The 19577-nt window shown below is 47.7% G+C and overlaps 1 protein-coding gene across 1 annotated transcript in view; it reads right to left on the bottom strand.

Moving 5' to 3' along the window:
• Positions 1 to 3990: 3990 nt before the first annotated feature.
• Positions 3991 to 19577, bottom strand: part of Batf (basic leucine zipper ATF-like transcription factor) — a 21803-nt gene continuing 6216 nt past the window's right edge. Inside the window, exon 3 of the mRNA XM_021179679.2 lies at positions 3991 to 4525. Coding sequence (XP_021035338.1) covers positions 4316 to 4525 — 210 coding nt within the window. The 3' untranslated portion in view covers positions 3991 to 4315. The remainder of the gene's footprint in view (positions 4526 to 19577) is intronic.

The following is a 19577-nucleotide window of genomic DNA, read 5'->3' as shown; positions in this document are numbered from 1 at the left end:
AGGGAGGAAGGAAGGAAGGAAGGAAGGAAGGAAGGAAGGAAGGAAGGAAGGAAGGAAGGAAGGAAGGAGAAAGAAAGAAGAAAGAAGAAAAGAAAGAAAGCAGGATAAGCGAGCCATGAGGAGCAAGCCAGGAAGCAGCATCCCTCCAAGCCTCTGCATCAGCTCCTGCCTCCAGGTTCCTGCCCTGTTTGCAAGTTCCTGTCCTGACTTCCCTCAGTGACGTACAAAGCTGTGGAAATAGAAGCCAAATAAACTCTTTCCTCCCCAAGTTTTTGTTCATGGTGTCTCATCACATCACAGGTGATCTTAACTAAGCCACATACCCCACAAGAGTTTTAGGACTGGCACATCTCTGTCCCCTGTCTAGTGCTACCTCCCACTCTTTGTGTGGTACTGAAGACTAGGGCAGACACTGCTCATCTCTATAGCAACAATTCTAACAAACATCCCTGCATTAGTGTTGGTGACCTAAAATGCCACCATCAAGAGAAACACATTCCTTTGAGTCAAGCACTACCCTTTGGCAGGTCTTAATTCTCTCTATGCTTACAATCCCTACTCTCAGGAGGATGAGGCAGGAGGATTTGAAGTTAGAAGCCAGCCTAGATACATAGACACAGAAAGACTCCGAGTCTAAAAATAAATAAACAAAACAAAGCAGACCAGGAAGTTAGTGTTGGTCTTGGTTCCCTAACCCCTTTCATTGCTACGACTCCCTGGAACAACTTTGGAATGCTGAAATCAGTTGGAGAGAAGGGAACCTGGGCAGAAGGAGGATGGAGACAGCCTACCCGTCCTCCAAGTAAGTGGGATACCCAGATGCCTCACCTCCTGTATCACAAAACCACAGGAGCAACTGTGACAGGGGCTGGAAGTATACATTCAAATATACATTGCCAGCCAGTTGTGGTCCAGCAGCTGGTAACCTGGTCTGTCTCCTGGTTTTTTATTCCTTCTAGTGGGGAAAGGGATCCTTGGTTTTTTGTTTTTTGTTTTTGTTTTTTTTCTTAGAGACAGGGTTTCTCTGTATAGCCATGGCTGTCCTGAAACTCACTTGTAGACCAGGCCAGGCTGGCCTTGAACTCAGAAATCCACCTGCCTCTGCCTCCCAAGTGCTGGGATTAAAGGCGTGCGCCACCACGCCCGGCTTGAGGAAAGGGATCTTTAGGACAAAGGAGGCACACCCCCCCAGAGCCCGCAGTGCTCTGTGTCTCCAGGATGCCCAGACTCCCTGAGTTCATGCTTCTCCCATGGCTGCAGTTCTTCCCAGGATTGTCCTTCCTGGGGCTGGAGTGTGGACAGAGTTTGATACTGTGGACAGGAGGAGCCAGGGATGGAGCAAGAACAGACTGACTGCCGCTAGAGGTCTGTCTCCCCATTTCCTGAACTGATCAAATTCCAAGGTGTCTAAAAATCCTAAATTTGAAGCTGGCACGTCAGGGCAGATGTGAAGTCATCTTTGCCAGAGAAGAGAACGGTGTCTAGATATTGAGACCTAGAACATGGGACATTTATACTTTGTCCCAGGCCAATCAGATGTAAGGGGTAAATCTGGCCCATCAATGTAGTTTGTCGGTCCATAGATTATTTTGGAAATTGGAGAAGAGTGTGGTAGAAGATGTTTGTAATTCCAGCACCCATAAGGCTGAGGCAAAAGAATTGCTTCAAGTTCAAGGTTAGCCTGAGCTATTTAAGTGCCAGGCCAGCCAAGGTTACAGATCCGGCATGCCTTGAAATAGACAGACAAACTCATAATCCTAAAACTGGATTTCAATGCTGAAGTGTGGTTCAGTGGCACAGACTGTGTCTACCATGTTGGAGGCCCTGGCTTCAACCCGCAATACTGGAAAGGGGTAAACAGAGAGAGAGAGAGAGAGAGAGAGAGAGAGAGAGAGAGAGAGAGAGAGAGAGAGAAGTAACTCATAGAGAAATTATGATTTTAGCTTGTCTTACAAACTGGGAGATGTAGCAATCACTATACCTACATTATAGCATGACCCCATTGGATGGAGCTACGTAGATAGGGCATATTCTTCATTTGTTATACTCTGATCCACTGCATTCACGGTGCCTATGTGTGCCTAAGAACTGGTCCAGCCATTGGTGTGATGTGTCATTCCTGTACTGAGCAGCTAAGCTGGGTTGGGATGTCTGAACTCAGTGGCTGCCCCTCCCAGTCCCCGTGCAGAGAGACAGCACCTCCGCTGTCTGCTTTCACCAAGCTGATCAGAAAGGAGAAGTGGAACCACCCAGGGTCATTAGAAAGTGGGGAATGAAAGGGGAAGAGGAGTCGAAAAGTCGCTGCTGAGAGATGGGAACAGCGCACGTGAGATCGCATTTCTAGATCTGGCCCTAAGTCTCATTCAGAAGATGCCCGGGCCAGTCATGTGTCTTGTGCGGGGTTTCTAGGGGGAAATCACCATGCTACAGCAGGGGGGAGGGGAGACATCTCTGACTGGAAGGAACCCTGCCTATGAAAGGCCAAGTTGTGGTCAGCTGCAAAGAAAACTGGACCTAGAGTTCTGTGTCTTAAGATGATGACAGATGACACATGGGACACCTGAAGTGAGTGGCTTCATGCTGGGGCGGCTGGGTGGGATAGAGGGGCCAGGACCCCCCAAATCCTGGTCCTGTGGGGAACTGAAGAGAAGGCTGTTCTCCATCACAAATCCCAGACATATGGAGCCTCTGCTCTGGAAGGGGGGAAGCACCAGTTTGCCGTTTTTGTTGGGAAACCAAAGATTAGGATTCCAGAGATGGCACTGAAGAACAAGGGGATACTCAGTGGCGGTTTCAGGCTCAGCCTAGCCCTACTCTGGGGCATGCAGAGGCAATGGCTTCAAGATGAGAGCCCACTCTGTCCCTACCACCACGATTGCTCTGAGATCCTCTCATAGACAGGTCACAAGGAAGTCATAGGCAGGAGGCAGGTTAGTCAGGCCTCTATGAAGTTTAATGCTCACATCAGCTCAACACTGCCCTCATTCCAGGGAGTAAGAGACACCTGGGCAGAGACCATCAAAATGAGGCATCAGGGGACTCAGAGCCACTAACCAACAGGTCAGGACTTGCTAACAAGCAAACTGACTCCTCCTTCCCCTTCATGAGAGCATGGCAGTTGAAGGTGGTTTCTACTGATTCTGCTATTCTGAGGGACTACGGGCTGGGTCTACAACAGAAGCCTGGCCCTGGGTTATCTACCTCGTTGGTGCCCAGCCAGTCAGCAGAGACTATGGAGAAGAACAGGCTCCAAAGCAGCCTTGGAGGAGACGGCTGTTCTTGCTTCAGGGCACTGTTATGGGTAAAGGCATAACATGAAGACCAACAGACATGTGGCCTGGGGACTTCTGAGAAACAGGTGAACATCAAAGGGAAACGAAGAACACTGGCTTCTACCAGATGTCCAAATTGAACACAGCCCTGAGCTACTCAACCTTGGGACACTCAGTGTACAGGTTGAGTGTCCTATTTCTAAGGGCGTCTTTGGCAGGGTGTGGCAAAAGGTTACCTACGGCCTTGAATGGGAGGTGCTGCATTTGTGTTACCCATATTCCAGGCATGGAACCTGCCACAGCATCCTTGAGACTTGACTGTACGGCTGCAGCAGCCAACCAGGAAGGTGTACAAGTGGGAGAAACTGAGATCCCCCTGACCTGTCTTATACAGCCCTTTCTCTAACTGTAGAGTGACTGGCTCCACCATTTAGAGAAAGCACCGGGCAAGAGGTACGGTTGGGGGGGAGGGGGTTGTCACACTGAGCAGGTCTGTGGAGGAGTGTGAGGGAGATAGCTAGAGGTTGAAGATGATTTGAAGAGACCAGCTTCCCAAACAGGGAACAAAACATGGAGCAGACGGCTAAGTGGAATTCATAGAGTCTGGAAGAGCTCCCTGAAGCCAAGAAGGAAAACCAGGTGCCAAATCAAGAGAAAGTAGTTCGCAGGATGCTGATGGGAGAAGTGAGGGAAGATGCTTTCTAGAGCTGGTTTTTTAGAAAATATTTATTTAGAAAACTATCCACCCCCTGCCCTCCTCCCTCTGTGCTGTGTATTTTGGGCATCATTCGTGACAGTCCAGGGTTGTCTTGTCATTTTTTGGGTCCAGTACATTGGCTCGACTTCCCTGAGAGAGTCCAGTACATTGACTACACTTCCCTGGGAGGCCTTAAGTCCCTCTGACCACTACAGTTCTTGTGTTCAATACTTGTCTGGGCCTCTGCCACTGGGCCTCTGGGTAGAGGTATGAGGGCAGCCCGGCCTCAGTTTACATGCCCCTCCAATGGATCACGGGAGTAGCATCACCCTTCTTGTCCAGAAGGTCAGGGCTGGAAGCGTGGCGAGCTGATGTGAGGCTGGTGGAAGGCATGGGCACTGTATACCATCTCGGGGGGCGAGGGGGTGCCACTGGCCAGCACGGAGCACAGGGGCTCGTGGCTGCTCAGCACTGATGTGAAGTACTTGAGCTCCTCGGTGAGCTGTTTGATCTCTTTTCGGAGAGCTGCGTTCTGTTTCTCCAGGTCCTCACTCTCCTGTAAAGAGACAATCGGCATGATGACTCATGTCGGGGAGGGGTTGGGGGGAGGTGGGAAGGTTGGTGGTACATGATAGCAGAGAGGTGGTACACAGGGGGCTAAAGTTTTCCATCAGCACAGCCATGAAGAGGGCAACTGAGAATTCCTGTGCACATGAGGATGTGTGCACACATACGCATAGATTTGTATGTGGGTGTGCATAAGTATCAGGTTGACCCATGGGCAACTGCTGATTGTTGTCTATTTTGACTAATAGGAATAGCAATTTCACATAAGCTGTCTCTTCCCTGTCACTATAAGAAAACCCCGGAGGCTGGGTAGTTTATTTAGATCAGAGTTCTGAAGGTTTAAGGACATGGCGGCTGAGGGGTGCATGGTGGGGAAATGGATGGGCAAGTGGGGAGCTTAGAAAAGGAGCTTGTGTATAAGAGAGAGGGGAGTTTCTTTAACAATCCACTTACAATACCCAGTCCCATCCCTCACAAGTGAGAGACAAGCTGGGTGTGGTGGCACAGTCCTGTCACGAAGCACGGGGAGGCAGGAGGATTGGGGGTTTGAAGCCAGCCCAGGCTAGAAAGGAAATACAGAGAGACAGTCCCTTGTCACCCTGTCTCTAAATGGATGAGTATTCTCAAGGGCTGGGAGATATGCCTAGTGTGAGGAAGCAAGGGAGCCCTAGGTTCAATCTGCAACACTGAAAAGGAAGGAAGGGAGGGAAGAGAGAAGGAAGAAAAACAATAGAAGAGAAACTGAGAAAGACATTAGTACTTCTTAGTGACATAATCCCCCCTTGTGGCCACCACCACCCCTCAACTCTGCTGTTTCACTAGGGATGAAATACACATACAAGTTTGGTAGGGACAAACCTCAGAAAACCTTGCCGTGGTGTGTGTGTGTGTGTGTGTGTGTGTGTGTACCTCTGGGTTGGCAGTCGGGCCAGCCCCAGAGAGAGGAAAGCAGTTTGTGCCTCTTACTCCCCAACACACGCCAAGTGCCTTGTGTCTGTGGTTGCCTCACACGCTCTGCCTGCTTCGCTCAGGTTCTAGGGTGCTTATAGCCTTTCTGAATATTGAGGATCTACGATGGACTTGGCATTCTATCCTGCTCCCTCCTGCCCACAACGGTTCCAAACCATCCATAAGCCTTGGACAATACCCAGAAGACACTGTGAGCTTCCCTACACCTGTAAATCTCCGATGAAGTTCATTAAACATAGGAAGCGATTATCAATAAATAATCACAGAATGGAACATTTATGACAGTATAGTATAGTTGGAGTTATTTTAAAACGTATGAATTGTTTATCTCTGGAACTTTCCATTCAGTATCCTCAGACCACAGTTGACAGTGGCTAACTAAAACCATAGAGGGTGAAACTTCAAACAAGGAGGAGCCCTGTACTCTGTGCAGAGGCAACAAGCGCTTGGTCCAGAAATGTCTCCCAGTGTTGTGGGGACTGTGTCATTTACCAGCCACCACAGCACGGGGACACAGTAGCTGCTGAGAAACAACAGCTTCTCCAGATAATGGGGTTCCCGGGGGCCTCTCCCAAATCCCCTGAGAGGCAAAGGAACCTCATTTCAGGTCAGAAGCTTGCAGGCAGCTCTTCTGCAGATCTGGGATTTGGGAAGAAATTTGGACTCTGGAATCTGGGCTTTTCTTTTCCATGTGTGTGCACACATGTATGGGTGCAGGTGCACACATGTGTGACACGCACATGGAGGTCAGAAGAACTCCCACTGGCACCGTCCACATTTTGTTTGAGAAAGGATGTCTCATTACCTGGAACTGCCAGTGGCCCTCGGGCTTCCAGGGATCCGCCTCCAATCTCGCCATCGCCCACATTCCAGCCACGGACTCCCCCAGCCCCACTTTTTATATGGGTGCTTGAGAACACAATTCAGGTCCTCCGTTAGCACTTTACCAACTGAGCCAACACCTCAGTTCTGGAAATCTGAGCTTTTAACAGGTGTCTTAAGTCGTTTTAACGGCCGGGCAAGTTTAAAAACCCTATTAAATATGATACAAATAATTAAAGCCTGCTCTAATTATTTAAGCATTTATTAAATGCCCGTTTAAGCTCCAAGTGAACTTAAGTGTTTGTTGACTGACTGACTGATAACATCAATTGTTGGCATGAGAATGTTGACTCAAAAGTATAGTGGTTAGCAGATGTATGATAACTTGACATTTAAAATTAGCCCTAAACGATCCAGCAGGAGTGAGCTGCAGGCTAAGGAGAGATGGGATTTATCAGCTATACTGCCAATCACGGAAACCCAGTACAGTCGGGGTTTCCCTTTTAAGTTGTGGAGGAGCAGAGGACCCTGACATTGCTCATCAAGACGGCTTCCATTTCTTTTGAAGGTCATATGGGAAGGCGCTGAGCCTCAGCGACACTTTGAATGCTCTCTGAGCTAACCAGGGCCCCTAGTCTGGTGCAAAGGAAACCCCCATCTCAAGCGGGCTAAGGGGAGCCGAAAACTGGATGCTCAATCCCTGGCTGCTGTTCCTGCAGGGTGCGGCCAGCTGGGCATTTCGCTGGTTTTTTGTTTTCTGGCACATCCCAGAGGGAGGTCAGCCTTTTACCAGGAAGGCAGCACCCCATTACTGAAAGGTGGGTGAAATGAACCTGGTGGGGCGGTATGCTAAGACGGGAACTGGGGCCCTGAGTCCTGGCCCTTTCCTCGCCCCCTCTGAGAGTTTCCACTGGTTACACCATTTACTGTAAGTTCCGTGCTCCGCAGAGCCTGGGCAAACCCCAAGGCAGCAAGGAGGGACGGACTGGGTGGGCGGGCTCCGATCGTCTCCCCGCCTAGAGGCCGGCCTAGTTTTCGGGAAGTGACTGCAGGGCAAGTCACTAGCAGGCGCTCTGCGGAGCTCCCGCCGGCCTTCTCCTGTCACCTCCTGGGCCTACAGATGCCAAAGCCCACGCTGGGGTAGACCTTACTAACCACTGCCTGCTGCCTCTCACCATGAGGCAAAGTGTGTCTTTACGTCTTAAAGCCAGACAGCTGCTTGCAAGAGGAATGTCTGTAAGCCTTGCAGACACTGGCCACTCCCTAGAGAAAGAGTGACTTGTAGGAGGAAGTGGCTGCTTTGGGCCCCATCCCTCTAAGCTGTAGAGGGCAGCAGGGCCCCTGGAGAGGACTCATCTAGCTAAAGGGACAGTTGGAGGCAGCTGTTTATTCACAAAGACAGTGACTATACCCCTACCCAGCTTCCCGGTGTGAGAAGGGACAGAACTCAGTGAGGGAGAGGGGTGAGGGTGTGTGTGTGTGAAGGAAATGTCCTTCTACTAGGCAGTGTGGAGATCAAGTGAGCCTGCCTCCCTCCCGGCTCCACCTTAGCCTGCTCTCTTCACCTTTCAGAATGTGGTTAGGCCCATCAGGGTTCTCACAAGGGCTGCTGCAGTCAGTATAGCCATCCTACCAAGGAAAACAATTGAGACCTGGAGCAAAACCATACTGCCTGGGTCCCTAAAAACAGGCTGGTGGCAGCAGTTATGAGAGGTGCTGTGGTCCTCACGTGTGTCTCCTCAGAAGCACAAAAGCTTCGAATGCTGGATCCAAAGACCCATAGCCAGGAAGATCTGGGCTCCTACTGGATTCCTCCTTTCTGCCTCTCCTGTATTGAGGGTCTGACTATAGGAGCAAGGAGAAGTCCTCAGCCCCCTGTGCCCTCCCAAGGGATAGCAGCACAACATCACAGAATACCACGGGCTGAGTTGGCCACGCCCCTGAAGCCACAGAATCGCTCACTTCCATCTGCCACCCTGGAAGAGCACTCCATTGAGAGCGTCATCTTTCAACATGAGCCAGCCCTGGCTCCATGACTATGGTGATCATTGGTGGTCTTGGCTGCGTGGCCCCAGGAGGACTCTCTTTTCCTATTGGATGCCAGCTGCTTTGCCTGAAGACAAGATGACTAGTCCAAAAAGATCCTCAGCTGGAGCCTGATATTCCTGACATTGGGTCCTCCAGGGAGCACTAGTAATGTCGGTGACAGGTTCTAACTAACCAGATCTGGGTTAACCTTGCCATTTGGTGGTTATAGGCTACACGGGGCACCCGTCGGGCAGCTAATGTCGACGGCTACAGGAATGGGGGTGTCTCCAGTTTCCCCTTGAATTTCCCAATATTTCAGATTCCAAATTGGCTACCTAAATGTATTAGTAGACTAGTGCCTGTAATCTCCTCCCCAAGCCTTTTGATATTTTTGTGCATGTGCCTATGGGTGTGTCTGGCACCACAATGTAAATAGATGTGCATATATGGTACACACATTTTATTTTTTTGAGAGTCTTATTATGGAGCCTAGCTGGACTGGAACTGACTGTGAAGACCTGGCTGGTCATAAGCTCACAGAAATCAGCCTGCCTCTGCTTCCTGAGTGCTGGGGTTAAAGGAATGTGCCTCATGACCCACCCATTTATGTATTTTATAGATATCATCATATTTAATCTTGGTAACACCACTGCATAACACACCCTTTTACAAAAGAGGAGAAACTGAGGCACAGAGAAGTTAAGCAACCTGTCAGGAGACCACACAGCTTGTAGGCTGCAGCACAAACACCTGTCCTTTGCCTCCTGCCTTGGGAGCCTGTGAGCTTGGATTGTCTCAGGCTCAGTTCACTGGCCAACCTCCCAGTTTCCCTCCCTCCCTCGAGCTGATCCAAATGCTAATGTTCCCAGCTCCCCCTCCCTCACCTGTAGGGTCACCTGATGCCACTTCTATCTATCAAGAGCTGGGGGTGGCTAAGGAGGAGGCGTTGGGGTGTGGGAACATTCTGGGAAATCCCCAATTGGAGGGGCTGCAGAGGAGGTCACTCAGAGCTCCTGAGTGACAGGGGAATCCCCAAACTAGTCCCTCAGCCCCAGGCAGCTGAGCTGGAGAGAGACTGGGAGCAGCTGGCACTGCCTGGCTGGGGTCCAGCCTGAGCTCATGGGGGGGCGGGGAGCTCAGCAGGGACTCCCCAGGCATATGCCTTACAGCTCTGTTCTGCTCTGTTCATGGCCAGCTCTCGAGTGCTTTGACCTTCCTGCATTTTCTTTGAAAAAATTTTATGTGCGTATCTGCATGTCAGTACACCACATATGTGCCTGGTGCCCGTAGAGGCCAGAAGAAGGCATCGGATCCCCTGGAACTGGAGTTACAGATGGTTGCACACCACTGTGTGGGTGCTGGAGTCCATCTGAAAGAGCAGCCTGTGCCAAGCTATAGTTCCAGCTCCACCTTCCTGCATTTTCTAACAGCCATTTCCAGAGGATGAAATACCCTCTGTGGTTTTTTCTGCCCAAAGGAAAATGCACACTATCGTTAGCATGGTGACCTTCCAATTCACATGGCATTTGGAGTTGGTGCCTCCATGTGCCAGACATCAAGTACACGTGGCAAGTGGAGCCCACAGTTCTTGACAACGGTTTCCAATGGAGAGGTGGGCTTGCTCCCCAGGAGAGGGAGAACCGGGCCTCCATCTGCCACCATTGCCTTTCATGGCGGGGAGGAGTCACCACACATTGGGTTCTGGAGTTGGCTTCATTCAGCTCCTGGCCACCAGTAGCTGGTCAGACACCAGTCATGTTTTCGTGGTCCTGTCATAGTCACAGGGTTGGAAGGATGTTACCTGGGCCTCATTTTTTCCATGGGCCTACTAGAGGTTGGCTCACTTAGCGTCCTCCCCAAATACCCCACTGTTTTCAGCTAGAGAGACACAAATACCCAGCTTCCTTGCACCTGGGGCTGTGTGTGTGTGTGTGTGTGTGTGCATGTGACATAATCATGACTGGTGATATGTAGGTAGAGCGCATGTGACATATTTATGACTGTAATATGTAGGTAGAGGCACAGGGACAGGCGTTCTCTTTTCTCTCCATGGTAGAGCTGCTGGGCAAGGACAAACCAATATCCCCGCCAACACAGACTGAGGCCTGGAGGGCCAGCAGCCATCTTGCAGCCTCGAGAGGAGAGCCGAACGGATGACACTGACAGAGACCTGCTCTTTCCATTCCTGAGCTTGGTATGTGAGAAAAAGAAAGCGAGGCCTGCTGCTGCCGCCCCTCCATGGCCTATTTATGACTTGTAGCTGACGGAAATCCTGATGGATGGCTTGCTACCAGGGTACCACAGGAAGCCCAATGTGGAAAAACAGAGAGCAGAGACTTGAAGTGTGTGTCAGCCACGAGGTGCTGGGACCGAGGACATGTATAGCTTATGGACTCCTTCCACATTGGGCTGCATGTCCCTGAGGACTTCTGCCTGTGGCCCAGAGTCTCTGCCATTGGTCACTTTCCCCAGACCATCTCAGCCTCTGCTTTGATTCACACATCATTTCCGAGGTCAGGGGCTTGGGAAGGTCTCCCTGCATCCCTGCCCCGTCCCTGTCCCGAGGTCACTTTCGGCTTTGCATTATTTCTTTTTTTATTTTTGACAAAGCACTTTTCAAGCTGTGTGATTACCAAGCACACATGCAGACTCCACATTGTCTAGACTCCACCCTCTGTCTCTTAGAGGCCCCAATTTCATTGTTACAAATGGGGTGTAGGCATCAAGATTTTAAAAATACTTCCCTGGTGAGCCCAGTGCTTAGCCAGATTGAGAATCATATTCACTGCAGATACTTAAAAAGAGTATAATAGCAGAACTAATCACTATTTAAATGTATTTCATGTTTTATCTCATTAAATATATTTTTCTCTTTTTCTATCTCTCTTTGTTTTGTTTTTCTCTCTATAGTCTAGGCTGTCCTGGAACTCACTCTGAATGCTGGGATTAAAGGTGTGCACCACCACCGAGCTATGTTAAGTATATATTTTCATAGGTAGCATAAAACAGAGTCTTAGGAGTTGAATGAACATTTCTAAGTTAAAATTTTTCTAGAATACTTTGACATTTAAAGACGATAGATTATTGGTGAAAACAAGAGTTCAGAACAGCTCTTTTTTTTTTTTTTTTTTTTTTTTTTTTTTTTTTTTGAGACAGGGTTTCTCTGTGTAGCCCTGGCTGTCCTGGAACTCACTCTGTAGACCAGGTTGGCCTCGAACTCAGAAATCTGCCTGCCTCTGCCTCCTGAGTGCTGGGACTAAAGGCGTGCACCACCAATGCCTGGCTCAGAACAGCTCTTAAAGTGCTAAACTTATTCATTGTTATTACATGTATGTATGATGTATGTGTGTGAGGGCAGACTCGAATGAGTGGCAGGCCTTTGGAGGTCAAAGGTTACCTTCCCGGCGTCAGTTCTGTGAGTTCAAGGCTGTGCTACAAGTGCATTTACTCTATCAGTATTGCCCCGGTCCCAGCACCCCTTGTTCTTGGGATGGCAAGGCTAGAGGTGGGGATCTGTGTGAATTCACCAGTTAAAACTCGCTCACACTAGGTCCCTTTGGATTGGTGAGCTCCTACCAGGGCAGAGAAGGAAGTTGCCATGGTCTCCATGCATTGGTCCTCAGCGATGCGACAGAGACAGCACAAAGTAAATGCTCAGCAAAATCTGGTTCCTTGCTTGCTAGCTTGGAATGTGACAAATGCTTGTGACAGTGTCTACTCAGTAGACCTATGACATCTTCGAGGCTAGCGGGGAGTGTTTAACCCAACACTCCAGCACCTTTGTAACTCGGTGCAGATACAAAAGAATCTAAGAGGCTCCTTTTTCAAAAGGCCCAGCCATATAGAGAATAGCACTGCTTGACTTTGAATGTAATTTCCCTCCTTGGTATTTGACTTTCCCGGATCAGACCAACCCAAGGAGGCTGGAGCGTTGACCATAGAGTTCTCATGAACCCACAGACAGAAGGGCATAGTTCTTTCTCACAAGTGACAAGACAGCAGGTTGATTTATGTGCCAAGACCAACTTTTGCATGAGCTGAGCAGACAAATCAACACCCCAGCTGGAGCTCTGCTTTTCTCCCCAGTAGAGATGAAAATTCTTACTTTCTCTCTAATTCAAGGCTTAAGAGTCTTAGGCCTCGTGCTGCTTAGGAGGCCTAGGCCGGGTGGGAAGGGGTGGGAGCAGCTTGGGATGGCAGGGTGGTAGGGTAGAGGATGTAACCTGATCCTGTTGTTCTGATTAATGGCGAGCTGTCAAACTTGTTCATATTTATACCACAGACTTAGTGCTTTCATCAGCCTTGGCCAGAAAGAAGCAGCTGTCTGCTATGGTCAACAGTTAATAATAGAGAAAGCTCTCATTTGAGTGTAATGTGGCCAATAAACTCACTGCAGCTGACGTTACTTGACATGATCAGTGAACAATACAATGGGCAGTGTTAATTGAACTCAGTGGATTAAAACACACACAGACACACCACACACACACACACATATACACATTCACACATATATACATATACACACATATACATATACACATATACATACACATACACACACACTCACACAGAGGTATCAGTATCAGAGGATGTAGATCAGGGAGAAGGGAATGTATTGGTGAGAGTGGGGACAGAGAGTGATCAATATGTACTGCTTATATGTATGAAATTGTCTAAGAATTAATAAAAGCTGGTCGCCCTAAAAAAAGTCTCAGGTTGAGAGCAATCCCCAGCCTGGATCCCAATGGTCTTTGTGTGTTCCAACTTCCCATCTTCCGTCCTTGTACTACATATCTGGTTTATCCTTGTCACCCCGACTCTGGCTTAACATTCTGTTTCTGATGCTTCATGTGTGTTTGGCCCCAAGTCTCTCCATAGGCGCCGTTTCCCCAGCTCTTCCCAGCCTCCTCTGTGGTTTGCAGTTGATCCTCGGTGTCAAAGCGGTTTTCATGATGTGTAGCTAGTGAGATTCTGAATTTGGTTTCCAGACCTACAGTTGAATGTAAAGCCCATGAGACCAATGGCTTAGGCTTCCACGCTGGGCACACATGCAGGCTGGCAAATGCTTGCAGGGCAGATGGGTTATTTGGGCTGGTGGGAGCTTCAGAGCTGAGAGGCTGCTCAGCCCTCACAGCCTGCTGGAGCTCCCAGCTAATCCATGAATGTGAGGCACGGTCATGTGTCACTTGAGCCCTTCCAGTTGCTGGGAATGGCCTTTTGGTCCTAATCTGCTTGGCTTTGAACTCTATCTTTTCCTTTGCACTAGTGAGTGATCCAGGTCACTGTCCTTGGTTCTCCCAAGCTTTCTGGGGATGGCTCAAGTTCATCTCTGCTGTCCTGGTATGATATTTGCTAGGACTCCTTTTGCATTCCCTAAAGAGCTCCAGTTTAGAGGATAAATTATAATCTCCTGCCAAAACCTAACAGCGATACTTCTCCCTCAGTTTCCTTCAGAGTTCTCAACTTTGGCCATCTTCTTTACACACACACACACACACACACACACACACTTGTGTATATATGTGTATACAGTATAACTATATTAAAGATTAATTAATTTGAGATAGGGTCTCACTATGAACCCCTGATGGCCTGGAACTTGCTATATAAACCAGGCTGGCCTCGAAATCAGAACCATCTGCTTCTGCCTCCTGCTGGGATTGAAGGCTTATACCACCTTGCCTAGCCTTCGAGAGCTTTTAAGATAAGATGGTAAGGCACCCATAATCCTAGCTCCTAACACCTGTTCGCATCGCTGCTTACTAGCATCCTGTTTTTTCAAACAAAGTGTATACTTCTTTCTGTAGAAGCTCAACCCTAGTGAAAAGATAATTTGTCTTTTGCCTTTTTTATAACTTTGTAATGGCTACAGTGTCACAAGTACTGTGCTTCATGGCCACCTCATCAGGTGCATGATCAGGAATTTACTTGAGATGGTTGCCTGGTATGGGACATTCTGATGGCTGTCAAAATATCCCTGTTGTAAATATCACTAGAAATGCCACCTTGATGCATCCATAATGTGTTGTGAGACAGTATAACCAACAGTGAGTGCCTGCCCAAGATGACTACAGCTCCTGAGATGTAACATTGCTGGACCTGAAGCCACCCAGAGCAGGCACAGAGAAACACGGGATGCCAGGCTTTCTAACGGAAGTAATTGTGCCAACTAGTTTTGTGAAGATTTCTTAACGTCATCTTACTGGTGCAAGCTGTCAACTTCTAATGAAGCAAAAAAAAAAAAAAACTTTTAAAAAAAGAACCTAATACTTCAAAACCAAATGGGGGTAACTCTTCTATTCAGGGGGTAGCTGGCAAGTTTCAGATGTCATAACTGGAGGGAGACGGATCTAGTGGCATCTACTGGGTAGAGTTTTCATTTTGCAGTGCACAAGACAACCATACATAGTAATTATCAGAATTATTAGGAGACCTGGGGGTGTAGGCCTACAATCCCAAGCTGCTTTGGAAGCTGAGGCAGCAGTACTGAAAGTTCAATATCTGCCTGGGCTAAACAGTGAGTTCAAGGCCAGCTGGGGTAGCTTTGTGATACCTTGTCTCAAAATTTTAAATGTGTGTGTGTGGGGGGGGGGGGTTGTAGTTCAGCCATAGAGTGTTTGCCTGGCATGCATAAGGCCTCAGGTCTAGTCCTTAATACCAAGGAAAAATAGGAATATATGAGACTCAAACTGTCAATCACCCTGAGGTTGAGAAACCCTGTCTCAATGTGTACTGTTTTTGTCATCAGAATTGAAAATTAGGTTATTTTCATTTGGGTAGGAAAAATGTGTGTAAGCTTTCTGTGTAGTTTCTGCCCACTTAGTGATGAATGTCTTGATGTTTTTCTCTCAAAGGATGTTTTTCTTTCTTAGTATACATATTAAATCATCATGTATTTAATTTAATGACAATATATTCTTCAAAAATACCATCAGCCTTTTGGGGTCCTGCCTTTACATCTTCTATTTAACGGGGCCTTTAAATTCTAGGCCTAGGCTGGTGAGACGGTTAAGAGCACTGGCTGCTCTTATAGAGGACCTGGGGTCAATCCCCAGCACCCACGTGGCAGCTCACAATGGTCTGTAACTCTAAGTCCAGAAGATCTGCCACCCTTGTAACAAGCACGCAGGCAGAACACCAATCAATGCACATATAAATAAATCATTCTTTAAACTCTAGGCTTTATCCACTGTAACTCCTTTTATGGTCTCTCCCTGTTGGTAAAATGTTTTGGAAGTAATGAGAGCCTTGTGTAAGCATCCTGACTATCAGTCTACTTCTTGGCTAACCCTTTGCAAAATCATAGATAGGAACAACAAACAAAACAAACAAAAACAAAACTAAGGATGTCACAAAACAGATGCAGGCTGGTAAGGAAGCAAGAACTTGGGGTCCTTTTGTGTCCCCAAGAAAGACACTGATTTCCTCATTGGTAACATGACAGGTTGGCCTAAAAACCCCAACTTTTCGTTTTTAACGCTTTGATCCTATGAACCAGACAGTGTGGCCACAATTATTGGCATTTCCTCTGAAAGCTATTATGGGGCCCCATGGTGAGACTATGGAAAGACAAGCCGAAAGGAACCTTTATCCTGTGGACCAGTCCACTGATGTGGGAAGCAGAAGCCATTCCTGGTGCCGCTGAGGAGAGCCTCCTGACACCTGTTGAATGGGGTATCTGTTGGGTTGTGACCTGGTACCAACAATCCAGTTCAGCCACACATTCCTCAAGTCTGGGGCCCTCCCACCCTAACGGAGCAGCCCATCGTCCTTGGATAAGCAGTTGAGGTGGTAAATTGCCTTGGTGTGTTCTTCCCCAACTAAAATAGCTGATTTGTAAAGACTCTGGGGCTATTTCTGATTGTTTAAACAGCACATTTAAGTCACAATAACACTGCAAAGAGCACCAGGAGGAAGGCAAGCTACCCAAACCCAGGCACTCAGAAGTAACTACCATTGGTATTTTGGAGACTATGTTTCCATCCCCAAACCTTGCAAGTTTCACATTAGCAGATGGCGCTCTGCACACTCCCCCTGGCTTGATTAACTCAATTCAGCCTCATAGACATCTTTCTAAGTCTATACACAAAGATCTCCATGGTCACTTCTAGTGCCAGCCTCAATTTCTATTGCATAAGTGGATCACAGTCTGTTAAATATCCTGTTAACCATCTGCCTAGTTTTATGACATCCATAAAGTGTTTGCGTTCAGATATCCATGTTTCCAGCACCCTCATCTATGGACTTTGCCTTACAATGTTATAACGAGAAGGACTGTGTCCAAAGGTTATTCTTGTGTACACTATTAAAATGGAACAATCTTCTAAAAACCAGTGTATAAATATTATACATACAATGTATCACATATTTATATAGAGAAAGATCTATATATACCCACACACATACAGCCAGATAGAGAGAGAGAGAAAGAGAGAAAGGGGAGGGTAGACAGACAGACAGACAGACAGCAGCAGATAGACCTTTCTTTACTTTCTTGACCAAGCCTAAGATGAGCAGGGAAAAATAAGCATTTCAGAGTGCATTGCTTAAATAGAAACAAGACAAGACAAAACCTTAGCAGGAGATGCAAGGACACAGATAGATGTTTGTGTTTACAAAGGAGGGCTCTGAAGTTCAAGCTGTCCAACCTTCCGCAGATTGATTAATGCAAAGAATTTGTTCTTTTCAGATCAAGTGCAACCCCACTGGTAGGACACTAATGCACTGAATGTGACGATGGCCAGGTGTTCAATGACTTTTTTTTTTTTTTTTTTTTTTGGTTTTCGAGACAGGGTTTCTCTGTGTAGCCCTGGCTGTCCTGGAACTCACTTTGTAGACCAGGCTGGCCTTGAACTCAGAAATCCGCCTGCCTCTGCCTCCTGAGTGCTGGAATTAAAGGCGTGTGCCACCATGCCCGGCTAATGACCATATTTTAAATAGAAATTCAGAGAGGCAGAGATGCCAGGGAGGCGTCTGATTCACTGGCTCTAAATTAAGCATTTAAAAGGTGAAACTAGTCAGAATGTCCCTTCCTGTTTTATTGTTTTACAGATCTATGAATCTGTTAGTTAACAAACCTCAGGATGTGGTCTCCTAGAGACAGAGAATGAGAAATGTTGGAGGAACCTCACAGCCTTGTTTCCCCGCCACCTCAGCAAGCCAAGAACAATGCGCTTGCTGAAAGCTTGCTCCCAGTGTCCCTGGGAGCTAATATCTTTGGGAATTTCTCAATTATTTAATTTCCTCCAAGGGTCCTCATTGTTCACAGCATCAACTCAGTCTACATGATTTTTCTGTTTTATGTGATTTTACAAATCACAGACATCGCCTGTCCTGAACTGTGGTGGGATTACTTCAGGAGCCCACAGCAGTCATCTCCTGCCTCATCTTCACAGAAAGGAGCCACCCCGTTCCTACTCCAGTTTCCAGATCCGGCACGGGCGCCCAAGCTCCCTGGAGACCAGGTGCCACTTGCCAACAGCACACTCTGGGAGACTCTGCTGTCCAACCCCCACCTCCTCTGCTTGGAGCCCCTCTCCAGAGCAATGCTTTTAAACTGATCTCAGTTCTCTCCACCCCAACCCTGACCCTGACCCAGGACATTGACTCAAAATCCCCCTATGATGGAAGATTCCAGAAGGCTCCCACTCTCAACTGGCTGGCTGGCCACAGGAAAACGACTTGCCATTCCTTAGAGTGTTCCATCTAGTGCCACGGAGCTTAGAGTTACTCAAATCTTAGCTACTCCTAACTGACATAAAAAAGGATTGAAAATGCAAAGGACACTCCTCCTGTCTTTTAACTTCAGTGTGACTTTTTGAAAATGATATTAATAAGTTCGGGTGATCCATTTGAAACTTGCCTGTATACTTATGCTCAGACAGATTAAAAAGTGTGGCTTGGCGCAAACTACTCTTGCACTTTTCTTACTTAAGAGTCTGGGAACCAGGGACCAGTAAGACAGCTCAGTGGGTGAGAGTGCTTGCTGCCAAGTCTTTTTTTTTTTTTTTTTTTTTGTTTTTTTGGAAAAGGGTTTTTTTTTTAGCCCCTGGGTTTCCCGAACCCACCTCTGTAGACCAGGCTGGCCTTGAACTCAGAAATCCACCTGCCTCTGCCTCCCGAGTGCTGGGATTAAAGGTGTGCGCCACCACTGCCCGGCTGCTTGCTGCCAAGTCTTATGACTTTAGTTTGATGCCTGGACCCAACACAGCGGAGGGTGAGAACCGACTCATCCACACATGCATGCACTCCCCCACAATAAACAAACAAACAATAAATAACTGCAACGTAGAAAGCTTTAAAGAGGAACTGGACAGATGGCTCAGTGATTAAGGGCATCTACTGCTCTTGCAGAGGACCCGAGTTCAATTTCTAGTACCTGTGGCCATGGGACCAATATCCCCTTCTGTCTTTTATGGGCACCTGCACTCATGTACACATACCTCACCTTCCATAACTTAGAAAAACTGTTTTAGAAAAGAAAACGATAGTTTTTCCACACTCAGAAGCAACTCACTTAACAGTCCCATAACAGCACACTCAGAATGGACCAATAGTGTTCATTCAACCCCCATTCTCCTAATGAATATGTAACTAGTTTCCAGTCATTCAGTGGTGTACAAGTCCCTGGGTTCAATCCCCAGTGCCACTAAACAAAAACCAAGAGAAACCAAGAGAAACACATCAACAATCAACAATGACTCACACTCAGCCGCAGAGAGCTGCAGCATCTGTGCTGTGCTTGTGGTGTGGACGGATTCTGGACAGCACACTGCTGGGAGACAGGGGAGGTGCCCCTGCCACCTGAGTGAGCCTGGTCAAGCTGCCGAATTAGGGGGTTATAGCAACTTGCCCTGCTAAGGGAATGTGATGCTCACTCTCCGTCTCCCTTGGCCGTTTCCTGGGTCAGCTCCATCTTTCACCTCTGTCAGCCTGACAAGGAAGCCTTACATTTGCCCTCACTGGCATTTTCCCGAGGAGGCCTGGCGCATCCTTACATGCATAGGTACATTCTGTTTCTCCCTTTTCCTCACTTTATAGTCCTTTTTTTTTTTTTAAAGATCAATCATTTCCCTCGATATAGAGTTCCGACATATGTAGTAAAACCGCCTTTCTGGCTCACGAATTTTCTAGATGATTCCCTCCTGGCTTTCCATTTGCCTTTGATTTTGTATATAATATTTTGAAGAATGAAAGAAAAACTTCAGCTGGGTAGTGGT

This window comes from Mus caroli, chromosome 12 (genome assembly GCF_900094665.2).
Source record: "Mus caroli chromosome 12, CAROLI_EIJ_v1.1, whole genome shotgun sequence".
NCBI lineage: Eukaryota > Metazoa > Chordata > Mammalia > Rodentia > Muridae > Mus > Mus caroli.
Note: the sequence above shows the minus strand (reverse complement) of the source record. Positions and strands in the feature narration are given on the sequence as shown.